Below are 20362 nucleotides of genomic sequence, written 5' to 3'. Positions count from 1 at the left end.
TATAAGGTGAGTATAGTGAATCATACAAGTGGGGTATCAGCTAGAACAGTGCGTGACTTTGGTGTGCCTAAATGAGTAGTAGCAAGTCTAATCTAGACAACAAAATAGCAGCAATAGAGCAATTGAAAAGGAACTCAGCAGGGAGAGCACTATTTCTGTTGTTTATAGCATAGTTTACATTCAGGGCTGGCACCAGTACCATTGGATGATTTTATTTTTTTTCTCCTTTTTTTTTCCATAGAGGGCGATTTGGTCAAGTGCACAAATGTGAAGAGAAAGCAACAGGTCTCAAACTAGCAGCCAAAATTATAAAGGCGAAAGGTCCTAAACAGAAGGTTGGTAGAGTGTGATATCAGTCTTTTGTTCCCCAATGGATCTCACACTGTTCTTCAGCTACAAAACAGACCATGGCCAAGTGTCTTACAAGCCGTCACAGGACCCATTGGGTTACCATTGACTCTAGTTCTATTTTTCTGTTTCCCTTTTCCTCTAGAACTTCTAATGACTCATCAAAGTCCTCTTTTGAAGTTTTCTTTCTTTTTTTTTTAAAAAAAAAATATTATTTTTTCCAACTTTCTTTTCAGCTCTTTTTTCCTTTTTTGGTTTCTGCTGTTAATTCTATTAGTATTTTCTTTAATGGTAAAAACAGTGGTCAGGCCTGTGACAGAGTATATTCTCTCCTGAGCACACTGTCACTGTGATGGATGCTGATAACAGGCATGATCTGGGCTCCTGACATCGACATGAACACAGATGAGAAAAATTAGCCTGGCCTGTTTTGCAAACCTCCTGGCCATTTGGGGCTTGCTTTCGCAGGATAGACGCGATGCATAGCATCCTTTGTGTGACAGCGGTGTCATTAATGGCATTCTGGGTGGACTTTGTCTCAGCTAAGTGGGGTTGCTAAGGTATAGCTGTGGCCTGGCTGATCACCAATAATTCCCTTATAGTCAATAAAGAGAAACTGACACCACCAGAGAATGATTCAGCCCATCCTAAACTGTATGTCTAAAATCGTTGGGCTGAGTGGAGGTACCAGTCTCTCTCCCCTGACTGCAAGGGGAGGTTTTGAGGACTGTCCTGGACTTTCCTTACACAGCTTGATTGTTTATACCTACAGGTGATTGAACCAAGTCCTATTGTGCTTCTCTCTTTTCTTTACATCGCTGCGAACCCACCACTTGTCCATGTGGGCTCTCCCCTTCCTTTTACCTCAAATAGCTTATTAATGAAGCAGTCCCCCACTTAACTCTGAGTTCAGTCTAGTAGCTCCTATAGCCTTGACATCTACCGCTGCAGGAGAAATCAAAGGAAAACCCTGAGTTTGGTTGCCACGAATGAGAACAGGAAGGTAGTGTAGATGTCTGGTTCAAACTATGTCCCGTTTCATGTAGCTTTCTTAGAGAAAAGGCTTTTGAAACAATACTCATGACTCTTTACAGGATGAAGTAAAGAATGAAATTAATGTCATGAACCAGCTGAATCATGTGAACCTCATCCAGCTGTATGATGCCTTTGAATCAAAAAATGACATTGTCCTAGTCATGGAATAGTAAGTGTGTTCTTTTCTTTCCCTTTCTCTTTACCATTTTTGTTAGAATTGTTTGTTTCCTTCTTTCTTTCTCCTGAAATTAGAAATAGAACTTCTTACAGGTGGAAAGAGCATAAGAAATATGTTCTCAGGAACAAAAAAAAAAAAATTGGATTTAAGAGAAAAGTTTTCCCATACAGCCATCTGGTGCTATGCCACATTCCTGATGCTGTAAAGCCACTGCTCCACTTGAAGACAGAGCTGTGTATATATCTTCTCTTTAATTTCAAATTTTAATTTGTCAGCTAAGAAAGAGACCTCTCAGAATATCTCTAGTTTTGTGAGGCAAATGGGAAGACTTCTTACACCGAAGAGGAGCCAGCTGTAGGTGTTGTGCTTGATCCTTATACTGGATGCCTGAATGGATAAACCATTTTTTTTATGCTGGGTTATCAGGGTAATTAGGCACAAAATAGCTCCCTTAAAGTCAAGTTAAGCCAATGTTGTCTTAAGGAAGTGGAAAATGGTATAACTAAAACATTAAAAGGTATGGCAGAAGGTTCAAAGTTATGTGAGTTTGGCTGTTCTGCACATTCTCAGATGGTCCTCTGAATTTGGCCTGCATGAATAGCATATCACAAAAGGTAAATGTCAGTGTAGCTATGAATGGGTAAACTGGAGGCATTCTGAAGTGTGACGAGAAATTAAGAAGTTGTTTTGTTTTTTGTTTTTTTTTTTTTTACTTTAGATAGTTTCAAATTGAAATTTTGGATCATATCCCTTGTAAAATCTGAGGGAGGAGACTGCGGATTTAAATGCAGATTCTCCAGGATGTTGTCTTGGTTTTCTATGTGACTTCATTAATTTCACTAATACAAAATGATGACTCAAGATAGCATAAGGTTCACATTTCAAGACTTTCGTACTTATTAATGAATAGGAGGCTGGACTCTCAGAGCTTCAGTAAGTTCAGGCCAGTATGCATCAGAACCTAGTTCTTGGACAGTTCAGATCAGAGTATAAGCTCATATTGTAGGCCCACCTTACTGAACTTGACGGTGAATTATTAAAATAGTCAATAGTATGAATTCTGTATGACTCTAACTGCATGGGATTGGATTTGGACTTGGTGACCACTTCATTTTCTTTCTCTCCTCAGTGTGGAAGGAGGAGAGTTATTTGACCGAATTATTGATGAAAACTGCAGTTTGACAGAGATGGATACTATCTCGTTCATAAAACAGATCTGCGAGGGAATTCAGTACATGCACCAAATGTATATTCTTCATTTGGATCTCAAGGTAGAGAATTGAGATGTATATTTTGTGCAGTGATAGCTGTGGAAATTCTTATTCTTAATGGTAGGCCATACAGCTTGGCAGATTCCCATGGCAGAAACAACAAAGGGCCTTATTCTGCTTTCCTTAGAGCAATGTGTATTTGCTTTAACAACGTTGAGATCAGGTAAATTACTATGGGAGTAAGTAAATTAAATGAGAATTGTGGTCATATGTCATCAAGCCTCGTAGCACTTGAATTTTCCAGAAAGCTAGCAGCTGACCACAAATATCTTGCTGTTTTCAATTTTTATATTTGAATCTCAAGATAGTGTATAAATATTATCAAATTCAACAGCACAAGATCCCTGTTTTACAGATCAGCCACGGTGTAGTGATTATTCCCATTTTTTATGATGCAGAAACCAAAACATGAGTGAGTGGAACTAAATTCAAGGGTCATTCAGGAGCAGTGTAAACCTTGCACATCTTTTTGAGGACTACACTCCACTGTCATGGTCATGAAAAGCATCAATAGATAGCCAGCTTAAGGGAAAATACATTAAAATGCACTTGCTAAAATGAAATAAATAAAAATAGTCAGTGGCTGATGTAACAAATACAGTATGTCTGTGTTGGGTTAGACAATAGCTGCTAGGGCATCTGAAGGCCCAGAGAAGGGCAGCAGATTCTCTGCCACATACTTGCTTATTTATCTGAACTATTCAAATACATCAAAACCAAAAGCTATTCAAATACAAAAAAAAACCCAACAAACCCAAAAACTATTCAAATACATCAAAACCAAAACCAAATCCCTGCTCTTATTTTTAAAAACAAATCCACCAATTGCACATTCTTACTCTGGTGGACTGCTAATGGTTAACTGTCACCCCTAAGAAAACATTTGTTGTAAAGATAATTTTCATTATACTATAAATCTGAGCTGACTCCTTTTCCCTTAACCCAAGTTTTTATCAAATAGTAGACTTGCTTCTTACCTCCGTTTAGTGCAGGAATAAAACGGGATGATGTCTTTAGTTTTATGACTGGATATAAAGCTTCCTAGTGATCCTTGAGCTTTCCAACAAAGCAAAAAGAAACAAAAAGTGCACAAGACGGTTTTCTCTTTGGTGAGATTTTTATTACGGCTGCTGTTTTTGCCTTGTAATAACTGAGTTAATATAGTACATCTTTAATGTTGTTAGTGTATATATTATTGCAGTGGTTAATCAAATGAACAGATGCTTGTTCAGACCTGCTTCAGTTGCTAATCAATGACCAGACTCTCTTTTTCTTTATAAACATCCAGTAACCTAGAAACCTGTCAAGCAGAAGTCTGCACGGTTCTTCGGAGCACATTAGTTATGTTCTTGGAGATGGCACAGTTTTAATATGAGGTCAAACTGCTGACAAAAAGATACATATACAATCCAAGAAATTCTGCCGGGAGACCTCTTTTCATGTGCTTGCCAGCTATGGCTTCATTCTTCTGTTTTGCTTGTTCATAGATTTCTGTCAGTAACAAATGAGTTTAGGGAAGAAAGCTTGAAATTGAAAGAAAATCATGCTGACCATAATCATCCAGGACCTCAGAAACTGTGGTCATATGGTGTTTAAAAGTCCTATGGTGTTTAAAATTCCTACATGTAAAATGAATTAGTAATGGTGACAAAGGTTAACTAATGTTTTAAGTGTTGAGGGCTGTTTTGTTTCAAAGAGGACTCAATGAGCAACAAGACAGAGTAGCTATAAAACTGCTGGCAGTGAGTATGAGACTCTTATTTTAGATATTTACATTTCAAAGACAATTGGCCAAATTCTGTTCTCAGTCCCTTCTGTATGAATTTGGAGTAATTCTAGGAAATTAATGGATTCCCGCCAGGGAAGTGAAGAACAGCATTTGGCCCTATGAAAATCCAGATGGATTCAACCTGAGAATCTTACCTTTTGCTAAAATAACTGAGAAAAGCATAAATTTGATGTGACTAGCTTAATATGTCAGTCTTCAATCAAACAGTTACTGCCAGAACATTTGTGATCTCAGAAACTTAAAGCTGTAAGATAAACTTCAAAGCCCATCAAATTAATTTCTTTGAGGTTTTTTAAAAATCAACGTCAGCTTATTAAAGTCTGTAAAAACACAGTGCCAACATCCTGAAGCCCCTCTTTGGGGCGGCCCTCTGCGTTCTCTGTCCCACTCCCCCTAATGAGTTCTTTATCTGAACTGCTGCCGTATGTCAAATTGAAAAGCCAAGGAGAAGAAAAAGAAGTTGGAAGGCACAGAACACACAATTTCAACTGCTGTGTGATAGCAGGGGGGATACCCATGCAGAGAAATCTGACCAAGGAGGAAAGCAAAAGGTGCTTATGAGAAGCTTGCTGTGTTTTTAGTGTTTTTCTCCCTACAGTTTGATAAAAGCCCAGTTTTTCATACTTGTTTCTCATTAAAGTGCTTTTTGGTTTCTCTTGGCAGCCTGAGAATATCCTGTGTGTGAACCGAGCAGCAAATCAAATAAAAATTATTGATTTTGGATTGGCAAGAAGGTACGTGCATGTGTTCTTGCTAATCGTAAATTAATTAGGAAACAGTGAAAAAAGTGTTACATATTTGATACATAATTGTCTCCTACTGTTCTTAGGACAAATTTAATGTGGCTCTTTTAACCAGGGATATCTTTTAATAAGGAATGTTTGGAGCTGAGTAAAAGAAGATTTGTTCTGAAGTCTTTTTTTCAGGTAGAAGCTTGAAAGAGGGGTGATTGTGACTAAGTATGTGTGTAAGTATCTTGGAACAGCTGAAATGGACAAAACCAGTGATACGTCTTGTCTGACCTCTTGTCTCCAACGTTATGAGATTCTTCAAAAGAGAGTGTTAAGAGACACAAAAGAGAGTGTAAGAGGCCTGTTACAATATATCCCATGCTATATCACTTTCTGCTTTAATTAGGTATCACAACCTCAGTGAAGGATTTACTGGTTAAAAATTTCATACCTATGATATGGAGAAATCCCAAAAGAATCATAACAGCTGTTCTAAGAAGTCCTTGAAATCTGAATTTCTTCCTTTGTATAGTAGTTGGGTTTTGCCCTAAAGTATAATACAAAGCTTGCAAATGTTTTTCATTCTATATACAGGTGTATTTATTTTTATTTTGTACCTCTATCTGTCCTTGTTTTCCTGCTCAAGTGCTAGACAACTTCTGATGCAACTTTAATTAGAGCTGTAATTGGTGTCCTCTGTTAATGTTTCCGTTTCCTAGATATAAACCCAGGGAAAAACTTCGAGTTAACTTTGGGACTCCAGAATTTCTTGCTCCTGAAGTTGTGAATTATGAGTTTGTCTCCTTTCCTACAGACATGTGGAGTGTAGGAGTCATTGCTTATATGCTGTAAGTAGGATTCAGTATCTGCTTTGTAAGCTGTTTCTAGGTTGAACTGTGTCAGTCATCCAAATTTGTTATTATACTGGAATACTGACAAAATTCTTACCCAAAAATAAAAAATACAGGCTTCTTTCCAAATTCCATATTCAGTAATCTCTCCTCTTTTCCAATCACCATGAACTTTTCTTCTTTGTTTTATTGCGCATCTCTCATAAGTGTTTGAGTATCACACTTCCAGAATAATGTAGACTGCTTGGTAAGTTCCCAATAGATATGTGCAAGAGTGGTGAGAGGTCTAGAAAATATGACCTACCATGAAAGACAGTAATGCTTGGTTTGTTAGGGAAAAAGGGTGCCTATTTAAACATGTAAATAGAAAAGAGAATCGGAACTGTCTGGAGACTTTCTTAGACAATAACATGTTGCAAGATAGGCCAGGAGTGACGGAACAATCATGTAGAAAGTGGAAATCATGTATGGGAATGGGAAAAGACAGGAGGACTGAACATATTCCTTTCTACTTTAGCCTCAGTGGATTGTCTCCTTTTTTGGGTGATGATGACAATGAGACCCTCAACAATATCCTGTCCTGTAGCTGGGATTTTGAAGATGAGGAGTTTCGAGATGTTTCTGATCAGGCCAAAGATTTCATATCAAAGCTTCTCATCAAGGAAAAATGGTATATAATTCCTGTATTTTTGAAATTAGTATTCCATGCCGTCATGTCACAGTTGTGTCACTGCAGAACTATCATTACTTGTCTAAGTTTTTTCTGTCCTCATAGAATATTATTGTGCCACTTCATTGATATTGTTCATTGTGTCCATAAAATGCTCTGAAGTTACCTGAATGCATTTTTACTGTGAAAAAAAACTTACTTCGTGGATTAACTGTCGTCTGGCATAACGTCCTGAAATGACAGCACTGCATGATGGCACAACACATGACCTGTAGGAGAGAATTGTTCAATTGAAAGATTCTGGGAAAAGAACTTAATAGCATTCTGATTTTCCTTTAGCTGGAGAATAAGTGCAACTGCTGCCTTAAAACATCCATGGTTATCAGACCACAAGCTCCACTGCAGACTCCAGGTCCCTAAATTTAAATATCCTTCTGCATTGTAGATCTACTGTTGCCTTCTTGTGTTGCCACATCACTATTTGCTTTGATGTTTTTCTTAACTGTTTTGAATCTTCCTTGCTGCTGCGTTTCTTGCCACTGTAAGCCATGTGTGTCCCCTTGTGTTTTTTTAGCTGCTGTAGTTTGCATGCTCACACTTGCTCATCAGTTCTTGCATGTCTGAGAAGAAATATAAGATCACGCAATTGCTGTGTATTGCTGAGTAGATCCATTTCTTAGCAAAATGAGACTATTTATAAAATGAGTGCTGAATTACCATATGAGAAGAGTTTTCCTACTGGGGATGATTCTGCATCCTGCTTTGAAAACCCTTTCAGGCTTTCCTGAAGTCCCCTATGACTGCTGTTAGATTTTATCCTACATCTTCCTAAGGGATACCTTTCCCAATAGAGCTGGGAACCTCACCCCTTGTGCATCTTCGTAGTTAAGCACCTTTTTGCCCTTTGAGGATGGCCAACTTAGTGGCCAACACAAAAGAAGCATTTGTTTGTTCACACAAAAAATTCAGTTGGGCTGAGTTGGAGGATCAACGAGATTTTAAATCATTTTGATTATTCCTCTGTTAAGCAGTCAGTCAGTTTGGGAGATTCACACTGTTGATAAACCTGCTGTTGGCTGGTTCTAAGTGAGCCCATTCTGTGGTTCAGTGATTCATGAGGGATAATTTTAAGTAGATTTCAGAATATTTACCACATTTGTGCAATATTCACTTCCTCCTTTGCAGGCAAAGCACATATATATATTAAATAAAATGACTGCTGTATGACCTAGCTTGTATATGTCAAGGTGCCTTTTGAACTACAGCCATCATTAAGAATTAAGAGATCATATTATTAATTAATAAAATAATCTTATTAAAATAAGAGTAAAGATTATGATGATAATAAAGCAATAGTAGCTCTGCTCTTGAGGTGGTGTGGGTTCTGGGCAGGATGGACTAAGCAGTGTCCTTGTGAGATGTTCCTCTTATACAGAGTAAGGATAGCAAGAAGTAATATCAAATGGGAAATAATGGCAATCAAATAAATTATTACAATTTTAATTGAAATTTAATTTTCATTATAATCTCCCAGAACAGCAATGCCCATGAGATTATTACAAAAATTATAAGTGTTCATACACGGTAAAAATAAGAGAGTTTGTCACAGGTAAGCTATCTCTTTAAAGGGTTTCACAGGATACTGTTTAGCTTCTTTAGCTGGGGTCCAGTGAAGCTCCAATTCCTTCAACCTGGAAACAGGCTATCTTTTCCAAATGTGCAAGAGCACGGGCTGCTTACCTGCTGTGCTGCTTCCTATCACCAGTTTTATTCTGGGGAAACCCTGCCCTAATAGAAACCTTACAACTCATGTAATCCTTTGTAGCTCCTCCCCTGGTATTTTTTGTTCATACTTCTTGTGCTTTACAAAAATAGCTTCACTAAACATGCTGATGTTGCAGTGTTCTGCCATTACATTAACTAGAGGTAAGATGTGATTGATCTTCAATTAATGCTCCAAAAATGGCATCTTCCTTTCTTTTTTTTTGTTTCTCTTTTCCCCTAGAAGAAGCCTAAAGGTGTGTCCCAAGCACCCTCGGCTCAATAACCTCTCCGAAAGACCTGCCAAACAGAAGGTTTGTTTTGGGTCCAAGTGTTTCTTCAGACATAAATACTGTATCCCCTGTGGAAGGAATCAGTGGGCCGCCAAAAACTTTGCATATTCCAAAGTGCATGCTCCGAATTTTATTCACCAATACCATCCTTGCTGTTGTTTGGAAAGCATTCAAAATGTAAACTGGCCCTATCACTTATAGCAAGTCACAGCAATGTGAAAAAAAATTCATATATGTGAAGTCATATGTGCTGCAAATCCTGGCCATTTTAGAGGGAATAGTTATGCTCCCACTGGCTCTCCTGAGGCAGGATTTCACCCAATAATTTTTCAGTGTTGAAAGCTTTCAGGTTTTCATGCTGTGGTTAGGAGTATGGTTTAAAAAGGGTAGAAATATGAAAAGTAATTACTTTTTAGCAAAGACATGGGCCAGACCATAAGGGCAGCTCCGCTAACTGTAGTGAAACAAAAGTGGGGTGTCCCCTAAAACTTTTGAGGACCTTGTTCTGACAAGGCACTTCTCTGCCCTTTTAGCCTGTAACAACCCAAACAATTTTGACAGAGCATGTCTTTCTGTCCTTTTTTTTTCTGGCTCCCTGTCTTTGCCTTTTCATTAACAAACACTTCATTAGTGGTTCTCAGCCTGGCTTGCTTGCCTCCTCTGGGGATCAGGGAGACTCAAGTCTGCTCTCGTGTTCTGTCTCTGGTCTTTGACCAAAGCATAGTCACTCAGCCACTTTGAAATCAGGCTACTTCAGGCGCTACACAACCTCCATAAACCAGTACACCAATTCCCACAGTCCCTTTTACCAACTACCACAGAAGTTGGTGCCTCTGTTGAAGGACCATGGGAACCACTCAAAGGTTCTGAGGGCATCTCTGGGCAAAACTCAGTGGAGGGTCAAGATGTGAATGAGACTGAGAACACACACACTGTAAAACCACTTCCTTTTAGTCGTGAGTCACAAGTAACAACTAGGATACCAAAATAAAAGTAGTCCACTTTTCACCACAAGCAAGTTTTTAATGCTACTGTCATCCATCATCTGCTTGGTAGGGCAAGTGAATGTACTGGGGTTTGTTAGCAACTCTGTTTTTTTCCAGAAATGTGTAAAAAAGAGTATTGTGAGAGGCTGAAATTTTTGTTCTGACGAAGTAAAATTAGAACAGATTTTATACAGTGCAGTGTAGTAACACAGAAGTTAATGAACTTTAAATGAGCTATCTTGGGGACTTCAAGCTGCCTTTCATGGCACGCTGGAGGTCAGTGAGGACTAAGGTACCATTATTATATCCTGCTTGCTCTCTGAAGCCACATACCTTTCTGATATGTTGATGTCTGAGCCTCAGCTTCTGCAGTGGGAATCAGTGGGAATGAATACCTCTTTGTGATCCTCAGCATTCATCCCCACTTCACTGGTGCTGGGTCAGGTTGCATGAAGCTTTGATCCACTCACCTGTGTGCTTCTACTTAGTAGTTTTCTAAACAAGTTTTCCTGACCTGTTACAGGACTAATGTTTTTGTCTGTATTTCCCATTTCAAGCCACCAGCCAGCACAGCAACCAAATGGTGAAAATTCTCCCTCCGTAATGCAGGATGCGCTTTATTACACAACTTTCTATTACAACCAAAATCAACTTTGAGATAAATTGACTGTCCAACAGCAGTCAAAATTATTTTTAAATAAACTTTTTACAGCTTTGTAACATAGTAACCTACCCATGATCAAACCTGCAGGAAAACCTGGTTTTGGCTTTCACAGTGTTATTTCCTCTGCATGTGTTTTTCTTTTTGGAGTTTGTTTGAGTTTACTTAATGAGTGGATCTAAAGTCATAGCAGTGCTTTGTTTTTGAAGAATCCCTTTAGCTATTTTTATCAGGCAAGTAGCATGGTTACCACATTTAACCCAAAATAATACACTCAAGTGCCAGTTGATTTAGACCCGGTATTATAAATGCTTGCAGTGGTAACACAAATAAACGGAGAGGTTTTCAGCATGCCTTCTCGTGCTGTGATCTCTATGGCAAGAGAGGCAAAAAAGCAGAGTAGCTGCATTTCAAGAGAGACCTCCAGGACCATTTCTCCACTTAACAAAGAGGCCTTGTCTTAGTAATATGTATAAAACATCTCACAAATAAGGTGACTGCAAAAATCCTTTGTAAGCAAGAAGCTTCAGCACTGCTTTCTTTTCCTTATGCACAAAGAAACCACCATGTGGTTGTCTTAGAATGCTTAACCAAATAAGAAGTATACTGCTGAATTAACTGGATTCTTATTTTGTTTATTTTGCAGAAAAGCTGCTGTGTGGTTACTGCTGCTAAGAGATTTGAAAATATCAGCAGTCTTGGTGCTTTACCCCCCCTGTTGTGACCGAGACTTCTACTAAATGGACCAACAGCACTTTAGCTGCAGGACAAGTCCTAGCATTGCTGAGCTGCTGCTTCTCTATTCAGCTGTTGAAAGAAGGAAAGTATTTCTCCAGGTTGCAGGAAGGTGTTGCTTCTTGAGCACCATGTTCTCCATGTCTGGAAGTGCTACATTAGCTTGGATTCATAATGAAGTTTTCTCTATCTTGTCTTACATCCTCACTTACTTATCAAAGGCTCCTTAAGGTTCAAGTTATCAGGTTAAATTGACTATTTCTCATCTCAGCACAGAAGGCAGTCTGTCACTGTGTTATATCTGTAGCCGAGGCTAGTTTGACACTGGAGTCAAATAATGAAAAAAAAAAAAAAATTGCAGTCAATTTAAAGCTACCTTATGTAGAAGATTTGAAGTTTGTTTTTCCTGTCACACTAAAATGAGCTAAGGATTAGCTCAACCCAAGTTAAGGCCATGTTAATGTAACACCAGTGGAAGTGAGAAATGAGGCTTTCCTTGCACGTAGGTAAATTTGCTGTAACTGTGATTTGATACGTTTTAGGATTTTTTAGCCTGAAAAATTACTATTTGCTTTAAATACACTTGGATTAATTAAACAAGACAGAAAACAAGGCACTATTCACTTGTACCCATGCAAACTCTGTTCCCCAATATGCAAGTATAATTCAAAGTTATTTTAACAGAGGGTGATTTTATACCAGCCCATTTGTTTAATGCTAATAGGACTGATTAAGACCATTGGCAAAAAGGTCATTTTGGCAATGACCCATTGTAACCTCTGGGTACAGGCCCAAATGAAAATCTTCCATTTTTCTGAAGTTTTCTTTTCTTATCTTGCTCCAAAGCCTTTCTGATTCATAACTAGGTAAAAAACTGGGTGTCAGAACAGCTGAATTCTTTACCAGAGGTTGTTTGAGTATGGCTCATCATTAAGTGATTCTGAGTCTTAGTTGCCTAGGCTGTGAGTTTAAAATAAGGGGACTTATTCCCTGCTGTGTATGGCTTTCTGACTGCTTCGTTTCAGAACTACATAAATGCAAAGTATAGCATTTTATTCAATGATGCTGACATATTGTGGTGCCTTTAGATTTTCTTCGATTAATCTAGTTCTGATCAAGTTACATATTAACATAGCTATCTCTATATATTTATCTATACATATGTATTTATATTTAAATTATGTCTTTTTTTTTTTTTTAAAGGGGATCAACATAAAGACAAAATAGTATTGTTCATCACCACTCAATGAATTGTTTTTCATACCTTTGTCCTTTCTGGATAGCGTTCATACTGACATAAAAGGGGCCCATTAATGGGACATCATGGCCATGACATTCTCTACAGCCAGTTTGATCCAATGTTTTAAAGCCATTGTAGATCTCTTAAGACTGCTCCTATAAATTGAATAGGGCTTCTTACAGCTGTGAAATTCAAGAAATACTAATGTGTTGTACTAGTTGTTACAAATGCATGAGACCCATTACTACTATCACACAATGACTCACCATGTAATTATGATACCATGTAGAGCACTGCCACCTTCAAATCCTTATCTGTAGTCTTAACTAAAGTAAACTTTGACTAGCAGAAATGGAAGTTTCTTTGGGAAAAGACTAAGCCATCTCACAGCAAGAAAATGAGCATATGACTTTTAGATAGAAACTGGGCTGCTTATTTTTAGTCACCATTTATATTTGCCTGTGCAAAATAAATAGAAAAGCTACCTTTCTGTTAGGGATGGAGTTCCCACTCCTGTTCTGACTGTCTTCAAGATATTGTAGCTTTTTGTGCAGCAAGCAACTCAATAATCAGACTAAAATGCAGCAGACAACTTTGGGTTGATAAGGTATTATTATACACTTTACTGCCAGTATTGTAGGATTGGATTGAGGGGTTTGTTTTTCCTGTGGTAGATTTTACATGGGTATGAATAAATTGCATGTAATTTTGAATCTTATTAACTATACTAAAATAACAGTGTGACTGCAGTCTTATCTGTTTTGTTGCTCAGTTGAATTAAGAGGATATATCATTTGTGGATATATACATTTGAGTAGTAATTAAGAGCTTAGTGCCCTAAAGATCAGCCCTGTGTTAGAGTGTGTTGCGTTGAGTCAGCCACAAATCCTCCAGGAGCCGTTTGGAGAACGTGGCCTCTTTTACGCACATCCACAGCGTTTGTCTGTACAGTGCTCTGACAGAAATACCACACGTGAATTACTAGGGAGAGTGGAAAAGCGTGACATATTTCACATGCTTTGGGGACTAGGCCCTTTCAGAAGGCATGAGGTGAGGAGTGGGCACTTCACTCTAGCCCCTTACTTGTGCAACAGGGCATTGTGTTAACATACTCAAATAATTTAACTTTTATTCGTACAAACATGGATAACGATGGTCACACTCTTGAGTCTTAGCTGTAAACTGCCCCACTGTTTCATCCTTGGAAGAGCTCCTGTGATGGGGGATGAGTTTGCGGTGGGGACAGTTGGAAGAGGTTGGACTGAGCGAGTCTCTACAGTGACTGAAGGTGCCATTTGGTGCCCAAGATTACGCACAAGCGTGGGCCCACAGGTGTCCAGCGGAGGAGGAGAAAATCCCAAGCGTACTTCTTGTTATTGCCCCTCAGACTCTAGCTCTGCAGCACTGAGTCTAAAGGGAGGCGTGTTACCAAGATCATTATCATTATTAAGGGTAAAAAAATTTATACTGCTGTGTAATTATCACTGCTGTATATAGCGATGTGCCTGAGAAAAATGTCTCCAGAGTTGTTCGTTTGTATCTTTTCTAGCTGTTGTAGTTTTAATTAAATAACTTGACACAGCTTCTTTTTAGTAGCTTTCTAATTCTGTCTCATTGCACTTTGAGCAGCATGCTGCTTTGTGTGTGTGTGTGAGCGTGAAAGTTTGATTTTGGTTCCGTTTTCCTTAAATACATTCTGTAATGACTAATAGCTAGAGACTGCTATATTGAATTGTTGTTTTGACACATCATTATTTATTTTCCACCAGGTAATAATAAGTCGAGTAGGTTCTAATAAGTCAACTGCATCTATGTGAGTTTCCTTATTACCATTTTTGTTGTGTATTGGTTTACGTGAATTCATTTGGAAACTGTGAATTACTGTGCTTGAGCGCAGGTTTGGGTGTGAAAGGCACTGTACTGGCTGCCGTTTCTCTGTTTGGCTGTATAGCCACAGGCAGTCAGAGATGGCTGCAGGTACCAACAAGGATACAGAAACATCAGTTGTGATGGAAGGGATCACGTGTCAAGATGCAGCATTTCGTCTGTGTACACCATCGTATTCTTCTTGACATATGAAAATTAAAGGCCATATCATGGGCATACAGTGATTTATACCAGATGATTATTTGACCCGCAGGTTTCCATACAGGCTCCCTACTGGATTGCAAAAAGGCAGAGGGCTTTCTGTTTGGAAAGGCAGCTTTAGCAGTAATGTTACATAGGGGCTGTTCTGCAGGCATGACCTGTGGGAAGTCACTGAAAGTTGAAGGCACTCTGTAACTGTCAGATTTTCCCAGGGTCTTGGATGTAACTGTACTCAGAAATGCATGATTTTACTTGTCATGCACTGAAAGAGAGCTATCATCTGGCACTTACAAGAATTAGGACGCTGTTACTCCCATTTCTATAGATGCAGTGGAGAGATTCAGCTGGAGAAAATCTCAAAGAGGTTTGCCCAGGATATACTTGTGTAGTCTAACATTAGTATCAGGATTAGAAGCAAATTGATTTGGCTCAGGGTGGGACACTGGTGGCTTTCCAACTCTTCTCACATGTTGAACATCCTGGAAGCTATGAAATGAGTGAAAACTTTTACTGCAGAAAGATGTCCGTATTATCATAGCCATGTTTGTGAGCACCTGCAGCCAGCAGCTCCCCTGAGTACCCTTATAGCGTAAGCAGTTGGCAATCTGATAATCCACTCTGGAGACTAGAACAGAAGCTACTTCTTAATCTCTTTTTTATATCCCTTCTAATGTCAGAAGCTGAATAAAGGTAAAGCCTAAGCTAAATTCTGCTATAACTTGATTCCAACCAGGAGTAACAGTGCAGCTCCACAGAATTAAATAAGGAAAGTGCTCAGTCCACCTTTTGTGATGTGAGTAGCACAAAAGCCCGGTTTAACCCCCACACCCTGCCAAAAAAAAAAAAAAATCTATTTTGCACCGGTTTTGACCTTGAAAAGAACCTTAATTTTTTAACAGTTAAGGAATCTCAATCAGGATACAGTTTTTCTGCAGTGGTTAAATTGCCACAGTAATAATCAAGGTATTTTGGCATCTTCAATTTCATACTGACATTAGAAATCACTGGCAGTGTCTTTCTGCACAATGGCCCCCACCAGCAGGAGTTGTGAGAAAGCAGGTGTTTGCCAGCTCTTCTCTGCTGATGGGGACCTGGAAACATCCCATCCCCTTCCCTTGGCCCCACCAGTGAGCAGGGCAATTCTTAGCTTGTGGACTCTTAGTATGTGGTAACGAATGCAGTTTTGCTTAGTGTCAGTCCCATAGCAGTGATGAATGAACATTGACGCTCCAAACTCCTTCCAGAGGGATGCCACATCTTCGCATACGACTTTTGTCATAGATACTTGTGCTTGTGTCTCACGTGAATGAAACTAAACATCACATGAATCCATTTAGGGAAGTTAGACTGTTTCACCTTCCATGAAGGCTTGGTAGCTGAACAACTAACTACTTGTTTCAAACCTTAGATGAAGATTGGTAGAGGTAACGCTTTGTAAATATGTTGTTTAGTGTGTCTGTAGAGTTAGCGATCACATTTTGGTCCAGCAGAAATAATGTTTGTGTACCCCACAGCAACTTCTCTTAAATTTAAATGACAGGCATGTGAGAACTAAATTATGAAGCACGTGGATTTTCATGTACCATATCACTTTGGCTTGCATATCTGGTTTTGTAGAGTAACTCATGTATCTCTGGTATGTGTTCTTCTGTGAAAATGAAGCAATCTTGTAAAAAGATGACTGAAGAATAAATGCTGATTTTGTTTACTCCAGGGTTTTTGTTTGCTGTATTTGGTGTGCCTCTCATTTATACCAGTAAGTAATAGAAAGAAACATGGCCTTTTTCACAACTGCTATTCCTAGATACATGAAGACAGAAAAAGAGTAATTTCCATTGAAACAGAAATACCGAAGTTGAAGGTTCACTCAGGTTCACAGCTTGTACTCACCCCTTGTAAGAAATCCTCGGCTTTCTCTGCAAATAACTGGGACTTGAGGTGCTCTTGGCTGCAATCTTGCTGGAAGTCCTTAGAGCAGGTCAGTAGGGAAGAAAGAAGAGATTACTGAAATTTCTGGTGCGCAGTCACTCAGGGGAACTGGTGTCACTCTTTTCTCCCTAAATTGTCACACTTGGACTGTTGGCTTGTTATTCAATATTGCTGTCTAGGGAACGCACTTTAACCTTACCCCATCTAGGAGTTCACTGACTAATAAAATAGCCTGAAACCAGAAGGAATGTTTCCTACAGAGTTAAATCAACCTTAAGTTTGTCTGGCTAGTGAAAAAATGAAGAGCAAGAAGAAAAATTGAGAAAAAAAAGTTACAGGATGAGAAAGGAGGAAGCAACCTCTGTCTGGCACTGGCCTATATTTGCTAAGTAGCACTTTTTCTGCATGGTTTATCCACAGCTCTGATTGCAGCACTTGAGACATTCACCATGCTTGAGGAGCAACTTTGGCTTCTTACACTGGAAGGCTCCCATTTGATATCAACCTGTATTTGATGAGCCTGAGCTTTGCAGGTGTAAGATCTAAGCGTACAACAAGACAGCCTCCTGATTAAGCTGCAAGTTAAATCAACCAAAGAGTTGCACTCATCCTCTGGGGAGCTCAGCACTCCTGGCCAACACAGAGCAAAGCCATTGCAACCTGGCTAGCAGAGCTTGACTGCTGGAGGAAGTGAGGAGGGCAGAGAACAATTTTACAACAGCTGAGCACAGGACATGCAGCTGCTTTCTCTTTGCACTTGCTCAAGACAGCTCTGAGATCACCAGTCATTTCAAGAGCGCTGTGCTGGTTAGCCCGGGCAAAGCCTCTTCCTTGGCGTCCTTCCTACGCAAGTAGGTGAGAGATTTCCCTTCCAAATTCACAGGCTGTATAGCCTTTGCACAATGGTGGTGTTTCCCCTTTCTCCTGAATAATGTCTTCTAGTGGTCCCTAATGTCATCAGTGCTGGTAACAGCATTGTGCTGCTGGGAACATCACGGTACCATACCCACATCTTGACCCTGCGCTCGAGCTCCAGCGTGTGTCTGCACCAGGTCCAACTGAATTCAGTAGTTCTCCAAGAAGCTTCTGGAGTGAAACCCCAGAGTGAGTTCCTACGTGTGACCAGATCTTATACGTTTGCTCTTTATTTGCCTTTCAATGTGTTTTAGCCTTCGGTGCCTTTGACCCTACTGTAGGAGGTTTGTTTTTTTCCCCTGAAAATATTAGCATCTGTGCTTTATAGCTGGTGAGGAAGACTTTGCCATAGCACCTCGGTCCTCTCAACAGCTCCTGCTAAATGCATGCCACTGGCAAAAATAAAATAAATGGGAATAAAATAACACTCAGCTCCCTGTATGTGTCTGTAAAGCAACTCCACACTTTAAAAATGTATTTGCTAAGTTCATGTGGTTAAAAATATGTTGACTACAGGAAAAAAATCCAACAAGGGACATTCATAATTCTTCATTAATTAATAGTCAACCCTTTTTCTCCCCCAATTATTTCAAACACCTGCTCACAGTAAATTTCCTTTGCAATTTTTTAATGCTACTTTAATATTACCCAGAACTTGGAAACACAGACTAAGGTTCTCTTATTTTTAATTATTTTCAAATTAATTTTAATTTTCTGAATATTTTCAGTGCTGCCCATTTGTTCAATAAAACTGAATTTTAATTTTAATTTTTTTTCTTAAAAGCCTCCTAAAGTTTCCAGAGACTGCTTTTATGGGCTGTTTTAATGAAAGCTTTTGGAAAGGGCCTGGAGATTTCCAAATTCCTCTCTTGAAGCCTCCTCATCCAAAAAAAAAGGGGGAGGGAAAAAAAAATAACTTCTTCAGGGGTGACTCAGATACATCTCTTGCATACAGCAGGTATTCATGTGGGAGCTAAGCCACCTTGTACTGGGAGTGCAGGCTGGCAATGCACAGGGGGACGAGGGGCCAGATCCCCCCGTTGGCTCTGAGTGACTGCCGCGAGAAGCGAGGGTGCCTGGCCATGGGCAGGAACAAGCTCTCACAGCTCCAGGCTCTGCCATTTGAGGGCTTGCTATAAAGCTTGCGGAAAGTGAGGAATGCCTTTACCCTCTTTGGACCAGGTCCTAAGTCAATGAAAGCCTTGGCAGGGAGTGCAGCACGTGGGGGTCTGCCCCCACTGCCAGTGATGGGACTAAGTGCAGAGGGAGGCAGCGCTGGAGGGTTTGCTCGGCGAGTCACAGTTTTCAGGCTCTTCTGGGTGCAGCAGGGCCACCATCCCCAGCAGCACTGCTTCTCTGTTGAGCTGGCCCTGTCTGCCCTCAGGCTCCCAACTTGCACCCATCCCAAGTGGGTGCACAACAAACATCTTCACTGCCACCAACAAATCAGACGTGAAGCTGTCTCCAGGGTGCAACATAGTGTTGTCCATTGTGGACAAAGGGCTGTAGCGATGTCAGAGACGACGAAGAAGAAGGGAAGGTGAAAGTCATCCTTTTCCAGAGTCATCCACTCCTCACTGGTTAGTTTAAATGCACCTGCCCTCTTTGCTTTAGGTGTCCAGTCCCTATTTCATAAACTCTTTTGTTTGGCTATGTCCATAACATACGTAGGTGTGACATCTGAGCACTGAAAACATGTCATGGCAAGTGACTTTTGAGGTGACCTTGGTCCTTTAGAAGCACGAGTACTTTCACAGAGAGGATACCAAGACCCCCAGCTCTGAAGCAGAGACAACTCCTTGAATGTATCATCAACCCCATTTCAGACTGTGTGGTCTCAGGGGCTGGAGACGATTTAGAGACAGGTGACAGGGTCTTGCCTCGTTAAAAAGTGATGGCCTTGATGTGGCAACTGAGCATTAGTGCTGCTGTGCTCTGTCACCTGCCACTTGGTACCCCTCTGCTTTGTCAGGAGGTTCATAAAGGGTTTTTGACCCTTACCGATAAAGCTCACTTCATGGGTAACACTTGAGTAAGCCAAACCACCAGACTGTTGAAAGGAGCTATTTAACTGGCACCAACATTTGCTAGGTTTTGCTTTTAGCTTTATTTTTTTGTTATGGTTCACTTGTGTGGACTTAACAAGTATCCACTGCGAGGAGCTTTCATCTACTCTGTTCTTAATCTCTGCAGATGCCCATGTTTCAGGGGCTGGAGGAAGCTTTCTAATCATAGGAGATTGTTGTTTTGGGGTGGTGGTTTTTTTTGGTGAAAGTGCTGTCCAAGAGCTATTCAGAGGGCCTGAAACGTTAGACTTAGTCCCACAGGCATTAGTAGGCAGAGAAAGAAGCAGAGTTCAAAACTGAACTAAAAATGTGGTATGTCACATAAAGCTACAGTTTGTTGTTTGGGTGGCATCGCCCCATATAAATGACCCATAAAATTTTCTGTAATGTGTTTCACATCAACTCATGGTAGAACTTTATCTTGTTATAACTGGTTGTCCTGATGCTTTTTTTGGTTACTGCTGTTGTGTTGCAACCGCATGTTCAACTTCAGCAGCACTTGGCCATGCTCAGTACTAATCAATGCTCCCTAATCAATCTCCTCCAGATAGTTCACTGTTCAGCAGGCAAGCACACATGTGCAGCCAGTTTGATTTCTGTGCAATAGCAGCAAGTTGGGTCCTGGGCCATGAATGCCTTCCTGAGCTGGGGCCAAAATTAGCAGTCAGTACCACTGGGGTGCGGCTGGTAGCAAGGGAAGGCAAGGGGAAAGCGATGCCCCCATCATGAGAAGCATCTCAAGAGACAGTGGGTGGTCAGGTGCTGGTTCCCTTTGCGCCTTCTCCCCAGGGCCAGGGAACCTCAGTCCTACTGGT

The 20362-nt window shown here is 40.1% G+C and overlaps 1 protein-coding gene across 5 annotated transcripts in view; it reads left to right on the top strand.

The window, feature by feature from the left end:
• MYLK4 (myosin light chain kinase family member 4) overlaps positions 1 to 14131 on the top strand; it is an 84702-nt gene extending 70571 nt beyond the window's left edge. For 2 of the 5 annotated variants that reach the window (XM_086740299.1, XM_010125348.2), the window contains 9 exons: positions 242 to 335; positions 1443 to 1552; positions 2691 to 2832; positions 5285 to 5355; positions 6072 to 6200; positions 6721 to 6873; positions 7213 to 7285; positions 8879 to 8948; positions 11221 to 14131. In XM_086740299.1, coding sequence (XP_086596425.1) covers positions 242 to 335; positions 1443 to 1552; positions 2691 to 2832; positions 5285 to 5355; positions 6072 to 6200; positions 6721 to 6873; positions 7213 to 7285; positions 8879 to 8920 — 814 coding nt within the window. In that variant the 3' untranslated portion in view covers positions 8921 to 8948; positions 11221 to 14131. The remainder of the gene's footprint in view (positions 1 to 241; positions 336 to 1442; positions 1553 to 2690; positions 2833 to 5284; positions 5356 to 6071; positions 6201 to 6720; positions 6874 to 7212; positions 7286 to 8878; positions 8949 to 11220) is intronic. The other 3 variants (XM_086740295.1, XM_086740298.1, XM_086740294.1) reach the window with 3 other exon arrangements.
• Positions 14132 to 20362: the final 6231 nt, after the last annotated feature.

Source organism: Chlamydotis macqueenii, chromosome 2 (assembly GCF_036417535.1).
Source record: "Chlamydotis macqueenii isolate bChlMac1 chromosome 2, bChlMac1.mat, whole genome shotgun sequence".
Taxonomy (NCBI): Eukaryota; Metazoa; Chordata; class Aves; order Otidiformes; family Otididae; genus Chlamydotis; species Chlamydotis macqueenii.
This window is presented reverse-complemented; position numbering and strand designations above follow the sequence as displayed.